The 22,964-nt window shown below is 45.7% G+C and overlaps 1 protein-coding gene across 1 annotated transcript in view; it reads right to left on the bottom strand.

The window, feature by feature from the left end:
- Window positions 1-8,338: 8,338 nt before the first annotated feature.
- mctp2a (multiple C2 domains, transmembrane 2a) overlaps window positions 8,339-22,964 on the bottom strand; it is a 31,945-nt gene continuing 17,319 nt past the window's right edge. Inside the window, exons 18-23 of the mRNA XM_076142335.1 lie at window positions 18,465-18,584; window positions 17,442-17,483; window positions 13,002-13,111; window positions 12,793-12,902; window positions 11,341-11,438; window positions 8,339-9,247 (exon numbers count right to left, since the gene is read on the bottom strand). Of these exons, the coding sequence (XP_075998450.1) occupies window positions 9,188-9,247; window positions 11,341-11,438; window positions 12,793-12,902; window positions 13,002-13,111; window positions 17,442-17,483; window positions 18,465-18,584 (540 nt within the window). The 3' untranslated portion in view covers window positions 8,339-9,187. The remainder of the gene's footprint in view (window positions 9,248-11,340; window positions 11,439-12,792; window positions 12,903-13,001; window positions 13,112-17,441; window positions 17,484-18,464; window positions 18,585-22,964) is intronic.

Raw genomic sequence — 22,964 nt, 5'->3', positions numbered from 1 at the left:
AGACTTACCTGGAGACCCTCCAGGCTGTGCTCCAAAACACACACACTCACTCACACACACACACACACACACACACATCGGTGCAATTCAAAGACCAGGACTTTCCTTTGAGAAAAGTGAACCAAATGAGAGTGTGGAACGTGTGGTACCCCCAGGTCAGCGAGCAGGTGGGACTGAGACGAAGCAGAGGGGGAAAAACACTGGATGGCAGCACGGAGACGTCACATCTGGGTCAAATTAGTGCGGTAACACGACAGGCCCAGAAGAAGTGTTTGAGGATCTGGGATGCAGATCTCCTTTCCTGAGGAACAGCAGGTTAGTGTGTCAGCGGGGAGTCCAGATGAGAATGATTAGACGTGGCCTTTGAGGAGCAGGTGCCTCCTCAACCTCTGCTGCTTAGCACTGAACGGACCCTCATTAATCTTACATTGTCATAAGGTATTTAACCAGGTGATATTTTACTAGCTTGTCAAATCCGAGCTTGTGTGTGGTTTGTTTCAAACGTATAATTCTATACATATGTACCAGGTTTGAGCCGAGCGTCAGCCGGAGCCTCCGAGCCGAGGATGAAGTCTGCTGCAATAGAAGAAAGGAGAAGAAGAACGATCGCAGAAGCTGTTAATCATTGTGAGAGGATTACCTCACCAATATATTACATCATGGCTGAAGTTGCGAACACGTTATTTGACGATATCATCGTTTAAAGCAATGTGGCCTACAGATTTCACATTGCCGAAGAAGAACGACGGCGTCTCCTTAACGCCGCCGTATTTCCCCACACGGCTCCGTCGTATTCGCTCTCAAACTCTCGCTCCATCCGCATCGCAAAGACGGACGCGTTTGATAATGCGGCGCTACATCAAGTATTCCAGTAATCATTTACACCAACTGTGTTTGGGTAAAGCTGAGGCACATTAAGCAGGCGTTGTGTCACTTCCAGAAGAACGAGGTGCTTACGGGTGCAGACTCGGCCCACGTTGAGGTTTCACTCCCTCCAGGGGTAAAATGAAGCGGAAGAGTTCCCTTTCACGCCATCGTTTTCCACCTCGCTTCTTTTGCATTTGGCCGCTATTGTTCCCCACATCTCCAAAACGATCCAGATCAGTCGTGACACCCAAAGAACCGATCGTGCGTCTGCTCGCATGCGAACGCGAAGAGAAGCCATGGACACGCAAACCGCCTCAGAGAAGAACGAGAAGGAGCCGAGACGCTTCAGTTATAGATACAAAGGTGAGCGCCGCTTTGTTATTCAGGGTTTCTTAATGGATCATCAACATTTCCTCCCTGGCGGTGCATTCTCAGCACACTCACATCCGTTTCGCTCGGTGATGCAGCGTGCAGGATTATCGGCCTTTTCTCACTTGGATTGTTACACCGAGACGTATTTTCTTCAAACACGCCTGCGCCTCTCTGCACCTCACGAATAAGACCTGTGCGGCGTGGACAGCTGTGAGCGATCTTAAAACTTAAACCTTGGACAAAGACGGCGAGATGGGAGAGAAATCTAAGCCAAAGGCGTTGGGAGTTTGAACAGCTTTATCGACTCGCCTCCAGTGCAATGTGCAGATTTCTGAGGTGCAGGAGATGAAGGAGAAAGGTTACTTTTATCTGCCGATCGTCTCTGTAATCAAACGCAGATGCTTTCTCGCAGGAAATATTAATTTGAAACATTTGTGTTTCATCTGACACCAAATGGATACAAACGAATATTTGAAGCGATCGCTATTGGAAGATTTTGATGTAAAATAGTTTGTAGAAAACATACGATCATGTGAAAGATCAAGGACAAATGTACGTCAACACACCTGATGTCATATATTTAATATTCTAACGTTTAAATTACAGTGCTGTCAATACAATCTTCCTAAATAAAAAAGTCCAGTCGTGTTATTTTTCTTATAAAACTAAATATTGCTAACTTTTATCTTAATGCGTCAACTGTGCAAAACTTCCCCCTGAATGCATCCTCATCCTCCCTCACACACACACACACACACACACATGCACAAGTTTGGATGGAGGTGCGGGCGGCTGTGGATCAGTAATGATTTTTACAAATAATAAGTGGAAGAATGAGCAAATCAATAAATCAGTAGATCTCCGGATATTTGGGAGGCAACCTTATTTCTTTATTTATCCCGGGTGTTTTATTTGTTTTCCACTCTCCGAGGCGGGGAGGCAGGAATCCCAAATTATCCAGGGGGTTAAGGGGGCAGCGTGCCCCTGAGCCCCGAGCCCCATAGCGGAGGTAACGTATTCAATGGCCTGGGGCGAGTGGAGGAGAGGAGCGGCCCTGCTGCATACTGATGGCGGGGGAGAGGAGCCAGTAATTGGAGCCGCAGAGGAGAGGGGAGAGGAGGGCAAAGCACGGGGAGATGATGGCTTTGTTTTTCCCTCTTCCTGTCTGTGCCGCTCAAACTCCTCCCTCCCTCTCTCTCTCCCTACCCTCCCTCCCTCCTCGCTCTCTCCCTCCTCACACACTCCTCTAACGCGCTAAGTAGAGATACGGAGAAATTGAATAGAGATACTTGCTAATTGGTCTCTTGCTGGTTTGCTTTAAAGGTCCGTAGACGTCCCCCCCTTTTTCTTTTGCCTATTGAAACTAATAAACTATGTCTGTCTGCGTGTGGTAACTCGAGGATTACGGCGTGTAGTTGTAATGGCGGCGTGGCACAGTGGAAGGTGTGAAGGACCTGCTATTCGCGAGTGTTTAAGAATGGCGGTTATTAAGGCTGAATGGGAAATCTCCTTGCTAAAATGAATCTAAGAGTGTTTATGAAGGCGTATCAAAGCCAGGCCAGATCCTTGGCTGTTTTTGTTTCCTCTCGTCATAAAACCTGTGTGTTATTTCCCCCAAAGCCGGCGTAAACTATAAAATACTCTAAATCAGAGCACATCTCGCTCGATTTAAGAAGATGAGTCGGTCACACTGCTCCCTCCCTCATATGGCTGAATAACACACAACATGTAGTGTAGTTAGATACTGTAAATAAACAATACAGTACAGGGACTTTTAGAAATATTACATAATAAACAATACCAACATAACCCCCCAAAGAACACAAAGCAGAATCAAGTTAATGTGCTGAACCTCATCAATACTACAGCAGAGTCACATATGCTGTTACATTGTAGCACATAAATATGACATTATGTTGTCATCACGTGAAAATGTTACATCACTATGAACTGATGTCGCTATGAAATGGTGAATAAATCATAGCTAAGATAAATGACAGTGCGTGTGATAAAGACGCCATCACTGCTGCTCCTCCTGCCCTCTGTATGTGCTGGCAAAGGGCCTGGAATAACTGGGAGGACTGGGAGGAGGTTTGCGTTGGCACGCTGGCGTCGTAGCCGGTGGCCGCTCTGTCCCTAACAGGTTGGCGGCGAGGGGAGATAAGCAAGTGGTAGCTTTCATTTCCTGTCAAAGAGGGGGCGCGGACGCTTTCTGAAGCGTCAGGCGCGGGCTAATTGGGCCCCAGCGGGTGACACTGCAACATCATAAATAAAACAAACACAGTTGTAGTGTTTCTGCCACTGGACTCTTTAAGCCTTCATCACAGAGCGATCGGCACTGATAAAACGCCGCTCTAATTACTGCGGTATGGAGCTGTTATCTCTCCCTGCTTTGCCGTAATTGATCCTTTTTTCTGCGCGCGTTTATGTTTTTAATCAGAAACGAAAGCGTGCGTTGCCCGAGAGCCTGGAGGAGCTCGCAGGAGCTGATAATTAGCCGCTCTGGTTAATAGGCCTGGCTGTGCTCGTGTGCCACGTGGCTCGCCGGTGTCACCGTCTGACAGAGCCCCGGAGCAGAATGTGCTCCGGGGGTGACGCGCACGTGATTAGTCTCCTTAGGCGCCGCGGACCTCTTAGCGCCCTCGCTTTCACAGACAGCGTGTGTGTATGTGTGTGTAGGGAAAGGACATATCTGCACTCGCTAATCAAACCTCCTCGGTAATTGTACATTCTGACCGATTGGCGCCCAGAAGTCGTGGTGGTGTTGAGGTTATAGTCAAAGAACAGCATTACTACACACTGATTAATAAGGACTCTCCACAGCTCCAATTACAGACTTATCATTTTATGTTCTGCAAAGGAACATCCATGCTGAAACACGTAAATATTGAATTTATGATTGAGTTTAAGTGTGAGCAGCAGCATCATTACACTTAAGCAACGTGGCCTCTTTAAGATGCACTGTGTGTTAGCGTCGCTGCGTCTATGCTAATGTGGATAAATATACAACTTGCCCTGGGCTGTGAATCCTATATTGGGCTAATAATACATATAATACACTTTTACTCTCTTTGCTTCTTTCACATTCGCAGCAGATCAAACTACGTCGGCCCCTGATTGTCATGTGCATCCTCCGTTCCTCCGGATTTGCCGGAGATTTCCGCTTTGTTATTCTGCCGGTGGCTCCTTCCTTGGGACCGTATATCCATATTCATTCAGAACCTATAGGATGTGTCAAATAGAGGTGTCCTAATTGTGTCCTTGATGAAAGGCTATTAATATTGAACACTTTCACATTCGCCCATGTGCCAACAGAGGAAAATGTGTGTGTGTGTGTGTGTGTGTGTGTGTGTGTGTGTGTGTGTGTGTGTATGTGTCCCCCCCTCTTTCAGTGAGACAAAAAGCAGATCTGTTCATATCTCTAATGATACCTGATTCCCTTGGGGTTCGTGGCGCGACTGGCTGTGGCTTTAGCAGATTCATCAAACAAAAATACGGCGCTCTTTCCTCTGGAGGCTGAGAGTCACATTGCGTTGTATCACTGTTAATTAGAATGAAATATGCAGTTAAATTATTCTTTGTATTGCTTCCTGATGCATGTGTTCATGCTAACTATAGAGCACTGATGTAACACCTAATGTTAGAAAGCTTAACACTTTGTCTCCTCTATTTAAATCCAACAGCTCCATTTCCCCCCCTATAGAAGCTAAGTGTTTAAGAGTTTACAGGGGTGTGTGGGGATTGCGGCTGCAGCAGGACGTTCCGGGTGGCTTCTCCCAGGTGACGCCCGTACTGCAGTGCGTCACCACCGACCAACCTCTGATCCACAGGCGGCACCTGTCAGGTCTGCACCTGTAACACCTCAGACCTCGGATCCCCTCGTCCACATCACACACGCCCGTTAGCATTGCGGCGGCGTTCGCGGCCCCAGCAATACTCCCGAGACTGGGCACGATCCCAGCTGTTGTCTTCATTTTAATGCACTCTGAATAATATTAAAGCAGAATCAGTTGAATTTATTAATGCAGCTTGGCCCTTGGAGAGATGCTTTTAAAGGCCAATGATTTAATTTCAGCTCTTAAAGGCCATCTCCTCTTCCTGACGCTATAAAGAATTATGGCTTTTGCCACGTCTTAACACCAGTGTGTGTACCCTGAGCCACCAAATGAATTATTAGTAAACCGGAGCTGCGGAAAACAGCGGCCATTAGCAGTCATTTTTCTCTTTGTTCTTATCTCACTTATATTTCCACCCCTATTCCCCGGGACAACATCAGTTCTATTTACCATGATTTATGTTTTTTATCACCAGCGCAGACTTAAAGCACGGGAGGCTACCGGTAAAGAGCTGCAATCTGGAAGGAAACGGCAAAAGCGGTGCTGCGGCATCACTTCAGACGCCCCCCGTGCCGTCTCCTCAGGTAGACGTGTTTACACAAGCAGAGCAATCACTAACTGTGGCAAACACAATCTGCTCTGTCACTTAGACTGTGTTTCAGCTGAGCCCACGCCAGGCATATCCTCCCCTTCCTCTGCGTCCGGGCACCTGTCTCAACCTATTCGCCCTTCATTTAGGCCAGTAGGAGAATTGGAGCACAGCCACCGAGCTCTTCGACCTGCATCTCAGGTTGCACAACCGGGGCCAAATAACACACGTTAACACAAGTGCTTGAACACATGTAAGTCAACGATGAGGCGCGCTTTTGTTACTTTGTCCTACTGTGAGCATTAATGTCTCTCAGATAGAAGGTCAGAGAACCTTCGCCGTGCCGCACATGTAACATTTCCTAAGGAGTTGCTGTGATTATTCAAATGAGGGGTCTTTTTGCTCGGTGTCTCCTTGTGAAGCAGCACAGAAATGCGACTGAGGGAGAGAGAGAGAGAGAGAGAGAGAGAGAGAGGGGAAGAGAGAGCGAGAGCGTGTCTGCACTCTAGTTTGACGCCCGCTTTGGGGCTGGAAATCAGAAGAGCGGCTGTTGAAAAAAAACAGGTTGCATGGGTCCTTGCACACAGTCTGCCTGTGGTGCTGCCTGAAGGACTGCCATGGAAACAAGGAGTGTGACAGGCTCTGGGGGGATCCGACACAGCTGCAGGCACTTCCTTTCTGACAGGCTGATGAAGACATCACTGCCACGCCGCGCACAACAACAACAAGTACCGTAGAGGAAGGAGAAAAAAAAAAATATGATCAGACAATGTTAACTGCTGTGTGGCTCAAATGTTCATTAGCGAGCTTGTAAAACATCCAGGGATTTAGCCCGATGCATTCAGGGACCACAGCGCCGTGCACTTCCTCTGTAGAGATTTGGATCTTTCCCAAGAGAAAATAACATTGATAAATAATTTCTTAAATATGATAACGCCGCTTTGAAGAGGGGGAGTGTGTCTATGTGTGTGTGTGTGTGTGTGAGAATGTGCGTCGGTGCATACAAAAAGGATTCAATGATTGTTGCAACCCTGTCAGAGTCTTTCTGTGTGATCCAGTGACTATTAATGATACAGGGAACATCCAAGAGCACAACCTCAGTGCCACAGACTCATAGATTTGACAGCCTGGAGACGGGCAGAAGTATTCCCACATGACCTCTCTTAATGTCACAGCCAACATTTGTCTCAATAATACACCACTATTGACCAGAGAAAGAAGGATTTCAAATTAAAACGCAAAGAAAATACGTTGCAATATTCAGTTTTTCAGTTAGAATGTGCACAGGATTAGATATTAAAATTATTGATGTTATATTACTGATTTTGATTTAGAAGATTTAAATATCCTGGAGTGGCATTTAGCTTGTTTGTTGAAATGATGGTTAATGGTATCCTGGGAGTTTGGCTTAATTGGTTCCACCTCTTGGGGACACTTCATCAGGTCGTGCCAGTGATCTGTGTGGACCCTGCGCTCCCCTTCCTCAGCTTGGCCCTCCTCCCCAGCGCAGCCAAAAAAATAAATAAAAAACAGCCCCCCATCCCCACCGGAGCCAAGAATGTAGGAGGGTTCCAGCCAGTGTGTGGGATTTAGCTCGTCAGAAGCTCAGGGTCACCTCCACACCCTCTCACTTTGAAATGGACCCCTGGTAGCAGCTCCTGGGAGAGCCCAGTGATGTCTCTATCAGCCTGTCAAAAGAGATAGCCTGGGGCTCCACCAGGTCCCCCTGAGCCAATCAAACTCTTCACAAAGCACAGATGGATGCTCTTTCACCAGTATGCTACTGCAGAGGAGGGGGGGGGAGGGGGGCACCCAGGCGTGATGCTCAGTCCCCCAACCAGAGAGAGTAAACTCCCTCTGCTGAGGTCCAACGCTCGGTTCAGCCCAACTTTCATCCCAACTATTTAAAAAAATAAAAATAAAAAAGGAATGTATTTATAAACTTCTGAACTGTCGACTCTGATAACTTCAGTGCATCTCCCTGTATCGTGTGCAGGCGCAGGAGAACAGAGAGAGAATCATATTTTCCATGCAAAATATACTTTATATATTATAAAAGTGAGACATCATATGGCAGGATGAATATAGCTGTTCATCAGCACAGTATTATCAGTACATCTCTGTGTGTGTGGTTGTGTATGTGTGTTTGTGTGTGTGTGCATGCCATCATATTACATCAAGAAAATAATTGATCACCTTTTTGTCTGGAGTATTTTTTTTAAGGGGAGTTTTAACCAAATTGATGAAGCGGGATATACTGTAAATCTCTCCTGTTGGAAAAATCCATTTTGGAGAATGTGTGTGTGTGTGTGTGTGTGTGTGTGTAACCATTAGACCAGGCCAGGTGATTTTAATGGAAATGTAAAGCACTAAGTGCTGAGGATGGAGAGTATAAGATGAGCTCTCTCTCTCTCTCGCTCACTCTCGCTCTCTCTCATCTGGACCCTGTTATTGTGAGAAAGCAACAAAGCAACGCATTAGGAAGCGCGGTGGAACCACACAGCTTTGATGTGAGCTCGGTTACCAAGGCGCAGTGGTGGCCGGCGTGTGAGCTCTGCTGCAATGGCTGTGTTGTGTAATCAGATGTGTTTACTGTGTATTCAAGTAAAGAAGTGGTGTAATCCAGCCTCACTTCAGCGCCGCTATTGAAAGAACACAGACAAAAAAGCACAACTGAATTTTGAAAAGATTGAATCTATATTCTCTTTTCTTCTGAATTCTCTATTTGATGATACACACACACACACACACACACACAGGTTACTGAGTGAGAAGGAATCTTAAAAAAAAGAGCATCAGTCTAAGATAACATCTCTGCAGAATGTTTGCTATGCAAAGTCACCCGACATGTAAGTAAAATATGTACATACAGTATATAAATATATGTAGCTAAAAGGGAAAATCAAGGAGGGTGAAGACAAATATTATTTACAGTAAAACCGCATAATGAAAAGAATAATACTCAGTGCCCTGTCCTGTTAATGTGCTGGATTATGTGACAGAAAGCATACAGAGGAGGTTGGCAAAAATATTGTAAAATCCATTCTGTGTCAAATTTGGACCTTTCTACCTCATATTAATACATGCAGAAAGAAAACATGAACACGGCTTCTTCTCGATAAACTTCTAAGCATGGTTTAACTTCCCCTTCAGGCAAATTTCTCAGTTTCACCAAAGTCAACATGGAGCCAAATCTGACGCTGTCTGCTGCTTTTCTAAATGATATCCATAGATGAAGGCTGAGGCTCGCAGCGCTCTCTTTTCTTTACCTCCAGGCTGGTGATTGACAGCGCCATGTGCTGCCCTGCGAGCTGCCGCAGTTCACCGCCCCTGTCAGGGGGGGTGGCAAACACACAAGCCAGAGTGCGGCTGGCTGCCCCTCAGCAGCAGGGAGCAGAGTTAGGGTGGTATGGTGAGGTGCACAGGGTCAGAGGCTCTGCTGGCACTGAGGTATTGTTGTCAGGCGGACCGGGTCGTACCGCACTGAAAAGGAGAGCGGCCTTTCCTCCAGTGTGAGTGCAGCCTACCTTTTCCTCCGCTGCTGGCTCTGGCTGGTGGGCGCTCTCAGCGCGCTGTACTGCACCTGTAAAAACAAACAGGAGTTTGGTCAGAGGCAGGTAATCCGAGCTCAGTGGAGCGCACGGTAATGGCTCCCCTGAGGAGAGCTGGTGCAGGGGAAAGCGAGGCGGGCTTGCCTGTAATGAATCATTTTTTAAACACAGGAGCAGAGGGGATTAATCACAGGCAGGAAGGATTTGAAGAGTCAAGGGTTCTGTACCAGCGTACGCCCCCCTCATTCTGCACCACAATCACAATATTAGAAACAGACATCAACTGTTGAGATGACCTGCCAGGCCAGTGAGGGAGTTACAAACTGCATAATCACTCACCGCAAGTTAGGTCCCTTAAAGTAAACTTTATGAAAGCCTAAGAATAGCATCAGGCGTGTTCTTAAGGTTGAGATGTTACCGACATTGGTCAGTAATGTTCTTCATCGCCGTGCAGAACTTTGATTGCACAACTTTGATTTGACTTTGGCTTCTTCGTGAAAAGGTAAGAACGGAAAAATGCCATTTAAAGCTTACAACCTTATTCTATTTTCTTACACACTCTTCTCACACATGGAGTCACTAAATAAATTCATGCTGCACAATCACGCTGGCTTTGGCATCCATGCAATTAGATTCAATTGTGCATTTATTTTTTTTCCCCCAAATTTGCCACCGCAATCCACAGAAGACGGATCATAGGGGCGACTCAGAAAGAGAGGGGCTGGAATTTGAAACTCGCTTTTGAAGCGTGTGCCGAGCTCAAACAATATGCGGAATCTGTTGAATAAAGGTAAGAACTCTATGCTAATTAGCTGGTCTCCATTATTAGAATGGCAGAGGGACTGTGGGAACAAAGTGAGCCTCCTGCATCAGAACATGAAACTGTCCTCAGAACTGACAGATGCTTCTTATTTCAGGACAGGCACACTTGTCAGAAGTCCCCGTTTGAGGCAGACTTTGTAGATGTGCACAGGCACTAATTGCCAAGTCACATTTGCGAGAGAGACAGGAGTCAATTTTCAGCCTTTGTGGTGCTTCTGTGTCCACGTCTATTTGAGGACAGACGTTCTAAGTCAACAAAAAACAAAACGTGCGCTCTATTGTTTTGTGTGTCCTGTGTTTACGATGTAAAGGTTATTTTTCAAAGTCGATAATGGAATGTGCTTATGATGAATCTTAAGGATGTTTTGTTTTTCATGATTGCAGCTACTTTCAAGATGTAGTTTCTCCTTTTTAAACCGGCCTGAAACTATTGTTTCTGTGGGATTTGAAAGTGAGCCACTTTCAAAGCTGGAACATTGTATCCCATTGGGAAGCAGACATACAAAGGATGCAAAATCAAAATATATTCGCCACCTTGTTTTGCCAACTCAGTCAGCCAAATCTCAAACAACACAGGCTCCCCTGCAACATCACAGAGAAATCAGCCGTGGCTTGCAGCAGGATGACATCAAGAGTGCAGCAGCGAAACAGAATAGGGCGAGAGTGTCTTTCCAGATCCAGACTGCTACGTTTTTTTTGGCCGCGTTCTGCTTGGTGAGTACCTGGGAGATGAAGGCACCGCGTGGCACTTCATTTCCTGGCTGAGCGCAACTCTCAGTCAGGGTACGCCGAACGCCCCGGCGCCACTTACAACACCCTGACAGCTCTCCTCAGCTCTGTGATGTAAATGCAAATGACACATCAGCCACGGATAATATGTAATCACATATGGCACCCGGCAAGATGACGGCGGCTCCTGACTACATTAATTGACTCTCCCGCCGAAGGCCACGTCAGAGTTTCCGCGCCGACACGACGGCCCCTCTGCCGAGCCCCCGGCCAATCACCGACCTTGATGTCACGGCGCTTGAAACGGCAACAAACTTGCTAATCACGTACTGCGACGCCGCTGCGGCTGAGGGCGGATAAGAGCATCTTCGGCATCCGGGCGCCACAGCAACTGCGTGAAGCTGCACGGAGGGAATAATTGGGCCAGGGCCGCTTTAAAAGGCGCGAGTCTATTAATAATCAAACAAAGCTAGAGGATATATTTCCACCGCACTTGGGGAATTCTGCTACAGCAAATAATGCAGACATCTTCAGGGAATTCCCTCGCTATCTGTATGTAAAATTGGACCCTTACCTTTTGAACATCAGAAGGCACCCTCTTGAGGAAATCCAGTATTTCATTATTGTCAATAGTATATGGGTTGCGCAGCTTCTTGGTAAATTTGTTAACGCCTGTGAAAACAAGAACACATTAATAAATTAAGGTGTCATGGTGACCAGCATATTTTTACACTTTTTACAGTGTGAGAAAAAAATAATAATTAAAAAAAGCTGCCTAAGCGTATCCACGTATATAGAGCGTCTCCCGGCGTATGTGACACGGCATTATGTGACGCTTTTACACCTTGATCCCTCGCAGCCGAGCCGAATCCAAGTCGGGGGCTCCGCACAATGGGGGTCTTTGTATTTATCGAGCGATTCCACAAACAATGATCAGTGTTATTTTAATTTAAACAGCAGGAACACATTCATAACAACTTCTCCCAAACCAATCCTCCAATTTGGCGGCGTAATGTGTCGCCGACTGTTACTGAAGGTAACACTGGAAAAGCATATCTAAAACAATAACACTTTTCATTCCAATTCCATTCTTCAATCTGATCATTTTTTTTATATCATGCCGGCCCTGTTTTGCTTTTTTTTTGCACACGCCGCCGCCCGCTAACCGCAAAGAGGAATCATCTCCCGGGTTTTGTAATGGGACCATTATATTCACAGCTTGGCACTGCCTTTACCTGAACATGCAGACAAAGAACCTAAGGACTTAAATATGTGCAAGCAACTTGAAAGGCTTGCCTTGCAACCACAGAGATGGGGGTTAACTGGGGAGGCAGAGGAGTGTCTCAGACTGTGTTTTTGTGTGTGTTTGATATGTTTTTTTTTTCCGTGGTATTGATTGTGTTGAAGGCGGCGTGGAGGTACATCGGTTGTGGGTTTACAGCTGGAGGAGGAGAGCCTGTTAAGGGCAGCATCTCTCCCTGACCACTGTGATGACTGTCTATTCACTATGACTACAGCGAATAATGAGGGGCTAGACCAGGAGCCTACAGACTGCCCAAGGACATCATGTATTATATACAGCCCCCTACTCTACCTCTGCTTTGTTTCCACACAAACCCAGGGCCTCGCCTCTGCTGGGCTCGGCTCCATCAGCCCACACTGAGCACAGCCAACCTCTGCAGCTGTCTGATCTCTGTGCCTTTTGCAGAGGTGGTGAGGATGGCAGAGCTCTTAAATTTGCTGCGTTTCCGTTGAATGGAGGATATGCGGTCGGGGAAAAATAACGTAGACCTGTCACTGTAACTGTGTTTCAGCAATAATAAATCACGGGATGCGAGCAGATTTCACAGATAATAGGGGGGGGTTTCATCTCTTACCTTTTAGTTTCATGGTTTAATTTGGTTACTAACTGGTGGAAACCCTTCTGAGCCAAACTCAAACAATTGTTAAGAATTCAAATCTTGTGTGTGTGTGTGTGTGTGTGTGTGTGTGTGTGTGTGTGTGTGTGTATATAATCTTATCTTACCCCATATCAGCACAATATATCGCAGAGGGATGAAATACAGTAAGGCTGTTGCAGTAAACAGCACCATGCAGGTCAGGCAGGACAAGAATGGCACAGACCAGTTGAACAAGCTGTAAATAAAGGATAATTTGCATATCTGTAAAAACAAATTAATTTTCTTTCACAACAGTTACACAAACACTGTGGAAATGTGAAATACGGTAAATTACTTCTTGATCCGCTCTCCAATGTTTGCGATCTCGTCCAGCACGTTCTGCACAGTGAGAACCACTTCCTGCACCATATGTATCTTATCCATCAAGCCTTTTTTCCCGGATTCCTGCAAAAAAAAAAACAACCAAATACACCCTGATGAGGAGCAGTGAATGTCAGTTGTCGGGCAAGGTAGACAAAAAGCAGTTTATCTCTGCTGTGCTATTACGCGTGATTTATCTATTGAATGGCCCATAATGAGCAAACACTGTACATCTTCAGACTATGCTTTTGAAGATGAGACAGACTCCAGGCTGTTATGTGGATGGCTGCGAGATTTCAGCTTTTGTCCGACGCGTACAATAGAGCTGTTGCACAAGTGCAGCACAATCAAGGCTCACTCGCAGATGAAAAGTACACAAAATGGCCATCCGCAATCAGGCAGACTAGACGACCCAGACGGGGAAAGTGCGGGGACCTCGCAACTCAGGAGGGATTCCATTCTACCAGCGGGCACAGGACGGGTTTGGACTTGTCGTTACAGGTCAGTCATTCATTCAAGCCTACGCTAACACACAAGAGGAGAAATGTGTCGGCCAGTTCAAAGCACCAGTGTGATGTGTTCACTCATTTGTTCCACAACAGATATGTGTATTAGGTGTGATTTGTTTTTAATGATCTGACTTAATACTGCTGGGGTCTGGCAAAGCACTAAGTCATCATGTCAGAGTGTTGTAGGGAGTTTGCTTTTTGCCTTGAAATAAAACAAACGTGGTCACATCAAGGCTGAAGTGAGGAAGAGTGTGAAGCCTTCCAGAGTGGAGGAGTGACTACAGATAACAGGAGTAACACAAGCTAAAGAGGGCTGAAAAGCCTCACATCAAAAGGAGGAAATAATGACAGGAATGATGACAGAGAGAGGCGGGAGAGGAAGAGTGAGAGGGAGAAAGGGATGAGAGTGTTGGGGGAGGGCGCCGTCTGATGGACTCTAACAGGGGGCTTGAGGATGTCTATATGTTTATGTTACTAGTCAGCCGGAGCCCCGGCCTGTGTGCATTGACAGCGTCCAGACAGAACGCCTTTATCAGAGCTTCATGAGGCAGCCCCTGGGAACACTCAGTCTGCCAGCACACAGAGACTCCCCACTGTCAGTCCTACTCTCCTCCTCGAAAGGCGCAGGGAAGAGAGCAATTCCCACACTAGCAGAGCCTCCCCCACTGGGCTCGGATCTGGACAGACACCGGAGGTTCAGCGCTGTCCAAAAAAGGAAGAACTATCACAAATATGCTTCCTCCCAAATGAACATCTCGCTGTCTCGTCATGGTGAATGAGGAGTATCAGCATTTACTCGTCATCTTCTAACATCCGGTGTTAGTTTAGCTTTTTATCTAAATTTATACTGAGAGAGGGAAACACTGCTGGAGTCAGAGCCATGTCAGTGAGCGGCTGATGTGAGCTGCACAGCAGTTAGGACCAGACGCCATTTCTACATACAGTAAATATGTTTAAGGCCAACCACCTTCTTGAAGGAGGAATTGAAATGTAATATGATATGGGGCGTTACTTAACTACAATGGACACACAGGAACATTTCAATTGAAGTAGAAATACTAGAAAAGGAAAGAGGAGGAAGCTTTCATTTCTTCTTTCAATGGAAAACCTATAAAGAGATGCGCTCTGAAGTATGCATGAGCTGAGCCCATTATCATCTCTTATAAGAAATCCTCTCATGTAATCTCCTCCCTGACCAAAACTGAAGTACTTTCTACATTAATCATTCGATTTAAAAAATAAAAAATGCCAGTACAATTCCCCACGAAAACAATAAACGATGAATCTCCCAGTGAAGTGGAGAACGCAGGTAAACTGTGGACTTAACTGGTCCTGACTGTCTTCTGATTAGAAAACCTGTGTGAAATCATATTCTCATTTCAGATCAAATTGTAAACGCTTCCTTTCAAGGTTTAGTAATAAGGAACAAATTTGATCTCCCACGCAAAGGTAAACATAACACACAGACACGTGGGACATTACCAAAGACGGCAAGAAGCTCATTTAGTTGAATTTTTTATTGGAATAAAAAGGTGCCAAATCAAAATTCTCAATCCAAAAAAATGTTTTTGCCTGACTTTTGTATTTTTTTTGGTTTTCTCTGCAAACATAAGTGCATCTAAATGAGAAACACCTGTGCTGTTGATAATATTATCTCCTCGGGTGCAGAAATAAACTAACAAAGCTGCAGAGCGAGTCTCTCAGAGGTCTGACTCTGCTCTTAGGTCACAACATGCATCGCGGTCTATGACACGGGCAGGCTGTCTGAGCAGGCCGCTCAAGGAGACCCAGCGGTGACTCCACGGGGTGAGAGATGCAGTGACCCTCCCCCCAGCTCAGTCTAACACCCCCCGACTGCCACCTCCTCGCCCTCCTAACTCCCCTGGGCTGGACTCTGGGAGCGAGTCCGCCCCAGACCAGCACTGGCAGCCAGGGGGCAACCACAGGGCTGTTTCATCTCCACCATTCATTTGTACTGGAGATCTATGGACTTGTTTAGCCTCTCTGTTTCTTTATGTTATGATTAAATATTGTCTATCTGCACAATTGATACCTAAGGCCAAAGGGAAGTCACTTTGCCCACAAATAATTTGTAAGCTGTCTCTTTCCCTGAGGACAGATTTGTTCACAGGCAGAGGATCTGTTCTGTGTTATCCCGCTGTAAAGCTGCCTTGCCTTTCGGCTCTCTTTAACGTCATGCCTTCACATTCCTGGTGCTCCGTCGGAGGTTTACATATTTCCTTCCTCCAGGGGAAAAAAAGAGGGATAAAAACATATTTGAGTGGTAATCATAACCTTCTCAGAGGGAAAAGGCTTTATTCACATGTTAGAGAGTAGACGAGGGGAAGAAGCAAAAGCCTTTGAAGTTGTCAAATTTAACACTGATCACTCTTTAACCCCAAATATTTTTAAAGAAGACTTTGATAGGAGGTGTAAAGCTACACTGCTTGATCTAGCGGCATGATATCACATTCAAGTGACAGCGAGACCATAACAGGACTTTCAAATAAGCCACATTAAATTAAAGCTGACAGCTTAAAACAAACACGGGTGACTGCTTAATTAGTAAATGAAAGGAGATATTTCATTTCCTCTGAGTGCGAAAAAGCTTAGGAGGCTCACGGAAAAGCTTTCAGAATACTTTAACATGTTAGGACTGAGTTCAGTGGCAGATGGGAAGCAGCGAGCGAATCCAATTTGTTTTAAGATATTGATATTTCCTAACAATGAAAAGTAAAAATCATCAAACATGCTTTTATTGTTATTTCCTAGTAAGATCCTATGAAGCAATGATATTAAATTGTGCTACAGCTCGTCCTGCGCCGTTCACACATTGCATTTTCTGTGTCACTGCTGTGCGTGCGTGTGTGTGTGAGAGCACCAGGCTGTCGGCTCCTAACAATGATAGCGATGAGTGCAGCCTTCTACTCTGTGTGTGCGTGTGTGTGTGTGAGCACATATCATGCGAGCTTCATCTGTGAATTAGCCCGTCCTTTCAGACAGGATTTGGTGGATGTGCCCATGGTTTTTAAGAGAAGCTGCCCCCCCCCCCTCCCCTAGCCCCGGGTCATCACAGCAGAATATATTGAGCGCATTATGGATATGAATCCTGGGCCTAGACACACAGCGCAAGGGTCACTGCTCGGAGGCTTTGTGTTAGTTCCACACTTCATTGCCATAAAGCAATAATACACATCCCTGTTAACTCTTCCTTCTTTACAGAAAACAGTGGGATGGATATAATATGCACTGTGGGGAAGTGCAATTTTCTGGCTACTTAAAGATTTTCTGTACTTTTGTTTTTCAAGAGACACTAGAGAGATATATCGCTAAAACGTGGAGTTATGAGTCCTTATTAATGAACACAAAAGGTCACAGAAAGTCACTCTCAACACAACCGCTCCATTTAGATGAGGAGAGCAAAAAACAAATCTACAAATATCAACTCCAAACATACACTGATGGCAGGTTTAGATCTGATTTAAGGATTTTCTATGGGGAAATAATGACAAAGCTGGAGGACTGCAGCCGAGTGCATTTGCAGAGTGACAGCAAATACCCAGAGGAATAGAATGAAGACGTGACAGCATCGTGCTACAGCTGGTTCACTGATGTCATTTGGGATGCATGGGAAAATATTCTACTCTTTGTTAGATGTGAGCTGCTTCTTCTAACCGTCTGCAGCAGAGGGGGCTTTCAGGTAGAATTTAGACCCAACAGCCTGTCTTTCATTTAAAGGACGGGTTACAGTCCTGATATGTGTGTACACAAATGTAGCATATGAGATGTAACAACAGCCAGTGTATATGGGGAAACACTTTCCACGTACTTGTGAGAACTGCAAACGGAGGACGTGCAAAAACATATTATCCCTTAAAATGGTGGCAAGAGACAAGATAAAATACCTTCTCATCTTCTTCTTCATCATCAGCCATGCTCATGTTCACCTAAGAGAAAAATAAAGGGTAGAGGGTGATTTCAGACGGCGAGGCGCACGTGGGCACTGGAGCATTTTTAACAAACACCTAGTAATGAAATTTTCTTTGAGTACATTCACCCCTATTGGGAGCGGCTTGTTTCCATAGAGACTGCATCACGGGGGTGACCTCACACAAAAGAAGAGGTGAACGAGGGCCTTCCTCACAAGAGCACTGTCACACCAAAGCAATCTCATTTCTCCACAACATAAGCGCACAGAAAAACAGAACGAGGCGAGGGGGGGGGGGAAAACACATTTAATTTGGATGCTGTTGCCTAGATCACTTTATATCAAGTCATCCCTGACCCTAGCGTGGCACGCACACACACACACACACACACGCTGTGACATTGCCTGAGAACAGAGCTGTGTCACTACTGGCCAGAGGGTCACAGCGGGGGTGAGAGAGTGTCCAGACTGGACGCCAGGGTGAGTCCGGGCTTTAACATTGCCCAGGGATGGCATCACACAACCGCTGGTCTATAGGGACGTCGCCCTGGGGGAGGGGCGTGTAAACAGGCCAGGACGTACGCCGGCCGGTGGGAAGGCTTACAACACGGCGAAATTGGGGGGCAGTCAGAAGTGTGAACAGCATTAACCTTCACAAACACGTGTAGGGCAAACACCATTTCCATAACGGTAGATAGGAGATAGAGCCATGTTCTGGAGGGTGTGTGTGTGTGTGTGTGTTTGGGGGGGGGCCTATGCTACAGATCTTACTAAACGTATAGGTCAGACAATCGAAAAAGAAAAAAATGTATGCATGAATGATATAATTACAGATATTCTATATTTGGGGATTTTGTAACAATAACATAATGATGCTCAATTTGTCTCCACTATTGCGTCATATCATTTCCATCATACTACACTGTAGGCATTGTATTTCAATGTAGCAGATGTTAAGCTCAAATAGGATTCCAGCCGTTCGCCCGTAATTGACACTCACCAGGTCCTGGTTGGAGCTCGTCTTTCCCGAGTAGAGCTGGAAGTAGCTCCAGCCGATGAGCAGGAGCAGGAAGAGGGGCAGCATGAAGAGCTCCCCGTGCCACACCGTCACCAGGAAGATCTGAGGAGACAGGAACACGACACTATAGCATAAAATGTATATGCTTTAACACAGTATATCATGGCACCGCTATATAGGTCTCAAATCTCAAAGGGCCTGTTCTCAAAAGACGACCTATAATGGCTTTAACCACATCCTAAAGCTCATGAAAAGCACTAAAGACTCTAAAGCCTCTGAGATTTATAGCCAATGGCAACAGATTCTTGCTCTGGCTAATTTGAAAGAAGACATTCAGGGAGAACTTTTAATATCTTCATATCCTATTAATACACACCAATAACACAGCGCTGGCAGGCTGCCTCGTCGCTGAACAGAAAGTATGACATGGATACGCCTGCTATGCTGTGTTTTAACTAGCACATCAAATCCTCTTCGATTGGGAGGCAGCGAGGCTCTCTGACTAGGCACATATGGCGACTGGAGAGTCATTTGCAACATTTACCCCCTCCACGGCGATGATACTGAGAAAAGCCAAGACCCCTGGTAGAAATAAGATGGATCACACTGAATGAGTAATCCCTCATAATTCTGTAAAGGAGTGGTGCTAAGCACGTTGCACAACACCCACTGCATTTCACAGCAGATCACTAATTGGACGGCTGCATTTAAACCCATTTAGTGACAGCTTAATGAGTCCGTCTCCGGCTGAAATCGTCAGGAATGTGTGAGGAGGATCACACCAGCAGGTTGACAGGGATGAAATGGAAACGTCCCCCACAGCAAGTTGAATCTTAAAATCTATTATAGTGCAATGATGTGACAAAACTCACAACGAATGGCCTCCTTTCAGTTAACACAAACGTGTGAAAAGCTCAACATTTCTCTCCATAATTCAAACTATTCACGCTACATTTCTCATACTTAATTCCATTTATTATTTATTTTTTTGACAAAGTTTATCTCTAAACTTTTTGAATAGCCTACACTGTTATGCAAAAAGCGTTGCTGTGGCTGAGCTGCACAGTCTGGGCTCAAAGAGCTGGAGGCAGCTTGGAGTGGGAACAATATGTTTGAGTTAAGCTCGAGACAGGATGTGAAGCACTCGGGCCTGCAGGCCTCAGACGCGGTCCTGTAAACAGCAGACTGCTCCTGTCACAGCAAGCGCGCTGGGGTCCGTGCACGTTTGCTCCGGGGGGGCCGGGCTACCTACTGCCACACCGGGCCCTCGGTTCAAGCGGCCACCGGGGGAAAACGTGAACCGTGAGTAACGCAGACAACACTGTGGCCCCAACCGCCGCAGGCTTTACCACTGTACTGCTCCCAACCCCTCCTGTACAATCTGGGCGACGGCAGGTAAGCCGACGCCACGCACGGAACTTTGTGTTATGTGTTGTGACCGAGCTGTAAAGAAACACACAATATGCTATTATTTATAACAGCTAATTTGAATTACGTATACACCCGCAAAATGGAGCTGGTGGGGGATAAAAAAAGGTAAACAATGAATATGCATGATGTGCGGCGGTAGCTGCGGTACATCTCCTCTCTGTTATGAATAACCTGCGTCATATGTTGTCACCTCAGTTCCCATGAGGCGATTCTAAAGCGACGCTCCTCTCACCCCTGAGGAATTCAGCTGGCTGGTGGACAGGTAGCTTGTCATATTCCCAGTATTCTCGTAAAAAAGAGAAAGGAAAGGGAGGGGGGAAGTGCCTAGAAACTGACATGAGCCCAGCAGGAATGTTGAACCTCCTTGCCCTCCCTGCAAAAGCTGCTACATTAACCACTAAAGTCTAATTGCTTGGTCTCTGTCTTCCTGTGCGAGTCAACAGAGGGAGCCAATTCATTTCCGCCCAGGGAGCCGGCAGAGAGAATCTGTCACAGGTATTCATAATCGCCCACTAATGCAAATTTCTGCTCACCACGTTCTGGCTCAGCGGACAAGATAAAAGCCCAGAGAAATACAATGCCTTGTGTCTAAACTGAGTGCTTAAATGAGGGTATAAACCAAAACTGTCAGAAATCTCTCCTCCATACCTCCCTCATGGTATGTCAGCCCATGTGTTCAGGATTTACATGCTTTTTTAACACTAATAAAAACGATGGAGAGAGAAACATCTGGGAAAACCTCTCAGATTCCTTCACTCAGGTGCACAGACTGAGACTTTGCCGTCAGATATCCCACAGTAATGAGCACAGGCAGGACCGTGCCTCTCCCTTGTCTCCTCGCATTCTCCAGAGTTTCGCTGAAATGGAGACGGAACTAATTCCCTACTAAGTGGTTTATGTTTTATTAGCAGCTGAGTGATTAAAAGACATGTTGGACAAAGTGCAACCTTTCAAGCGTAAGTATAAATTTGTACGGAAAAATAATCCACATTTTAATTGCTGTCAAACATAGGCTGTCTTGAGGATTTCACTGCGTATTTTTCCTTCGTCAACAAATTACGCCTGACACGTAAAAACCTTGAACCTTTAAACACAACAATGCTAATAAGTTGCAGTGCGAGCGGTGAAACAGTCGTTTATTTAACCAAAAGGACATAAAGCACCAAACAAAAGCAAAGGAGGCAATAATTAATGATACACCTTAGCATTTAGGTTTACACACAGCAGAATTGGATAATGAACGACTTGTAATTGGACAAGTGTTAGTATGTACAGGATGTCTAAGAGGAGTGTCTCTAATGTAGGAAACCTCCCTTGACAAACACCATTTAGCTGAAAAATGTCCGTACGATTATGCACAGGGTGCCTAGGGAGGGGGGGGGGGGGGGAGAATGAATTAATAAAACTATTAGCACACGGTAGAGTAGGTGATGGAGATGCACTCTCCTTAGCCACCTGTAAGCGCTTGGAGAAGGGGCAACCCTGGGCAGAGCAATGCTGCCAGCAGGGTTAAGAACAGCCTGACAGATTTGTTTTATAGTGCCATTAATATGATTTCGCTAAATGCATTCCGCGCCTTCTCATGCAGATCCCCTGGCCAGCAGAATCCAGCACCTAATAATAAAGCACTCAGCGATTAAAAGTGTGAATAAAATAACTTAAAGCTGAGCAAGCATGGCAGCTCCCACCACCCACACGCTCCCAGGAGAGAGAGAGGAGATCGTAGCATGAACAAAGGGACAAAGACACCCGCTATAAGAGTCTCTACCATACTGTAAATTGATTAACAGAGGAGGGGGTGGCTCAGTCTAACAACCCAAACTATGGACTGGCAGACTTAACGCCAGACTGCAAGTCTGCCAAATGCTCGCCGTATACATTACAACAGGCTAGGGGCTAAAAATGTAGGTATTACACACATAGTGTAGTACTGCAGATGAGCCAAATTACTGCAATGTCACAGCTCATGGGGCCATACATGAGTGCTGCTGTTAAAGACGCAGTAAAGTGAAAACACCCATCCGGCTGTTAGTTCTGATAGAGGTATATTTTTAAAATACCCATATTTTTTTTATAATATCGACCATCCGAAAACAGAAGATTTAATCTCAGCCTTGTCTTCACTATTCCTCTTCAGCTGCTCTCCACTTAGAAAGCCAAACAAAGCGAGTGGAGCGCCAGCCAGCATTATGAGGGTCAGTCATGGGGGCTGTGGACGGATGCCAGATTACGTGAGCATACACCACACTAGAAGAGTTTAACAAGGCAAACTGCAGGCTGCGGGGTTTGTGTATGTTTTTGCTTGTCTGCGGATATTTGTGATGGGGAGAAATACTTATAAACTCGTATAATAGCTAAGATATAAATGAAAACATGTGAAAATGAAGTGCCCACAAAGCATTGAATCACCTCAAATGTGACAGGGCTGTTGTTTTTCTGAGTGAAATCAAGGGGAGGGAAATTAAACGGCATTACCTCCCCAATTAAAACGCCAAACCGATATCAATAATGAATCAAAGGCTGGGCCGGGAGAGATTCTGGCTGAGGGCTTATATTGCAGAGGGGGAATAGCAGGCTTTAAAGTAGCTGTAAACGCAGAGCAATGAGACATGTAATTTGTGTTGAGCTCGGGCCAGTGGTTGGGACAGGATTTCAGGGGTGTCAGAGGCAGTGGAAGCACAGATAAGATTTCTCTTCGGGGCAGGTAAGAGTGTGTGGGCAGCCGCAGCGCTCTGAGCTAACGCTGAATAAATATTTCACATACATTCGGCTCAAGTCTTATCGACTGGGGAGAGGGAGAGAGAGAGAGGGAGGGAGAGAAGGAAAGAGAGAGAGAGTCTAATCTGCCTCTTGAGATAAACCAGGTCTGGACAATAACGGCATTTACAATTTACTTAGTTATTAAGTTAAGTAGTTTGCGATTCATTTGCTTAGAATTTTGTTAATTGCTAGTTTGACATCTTTAATATGAAATAAATTCGGCAAGGAAGCAGAGTACATTTTTAGTAATACACCCATAATTACTATAAGCACTTCAAATGAAAACCCATA

Source organism: Genypterus blacodes, unplaced genomic scaffold (genome assembly GCF_046128005.1).
Source record: "Genypterus blacodes isolate CSIRO-AG114 ecotype Tasmania unplaced genomic scaffold, CSIRO-AGI_Gbla_v1 ptg000021l_1, whole genome shotgun sequence".
Classification (NCBI taxonomy): domain Eukaryota; kingdom Metazoa; phylum Chordata; class Actinopteri; order Ophidiiformes; family Ophidiidae; genus Genypterus; species Genypterus blacodes.
Note: the sequence above shows the minus strand (reverse complement) of the source record. Positions and strands in the feature narration are given on the sequence as shown.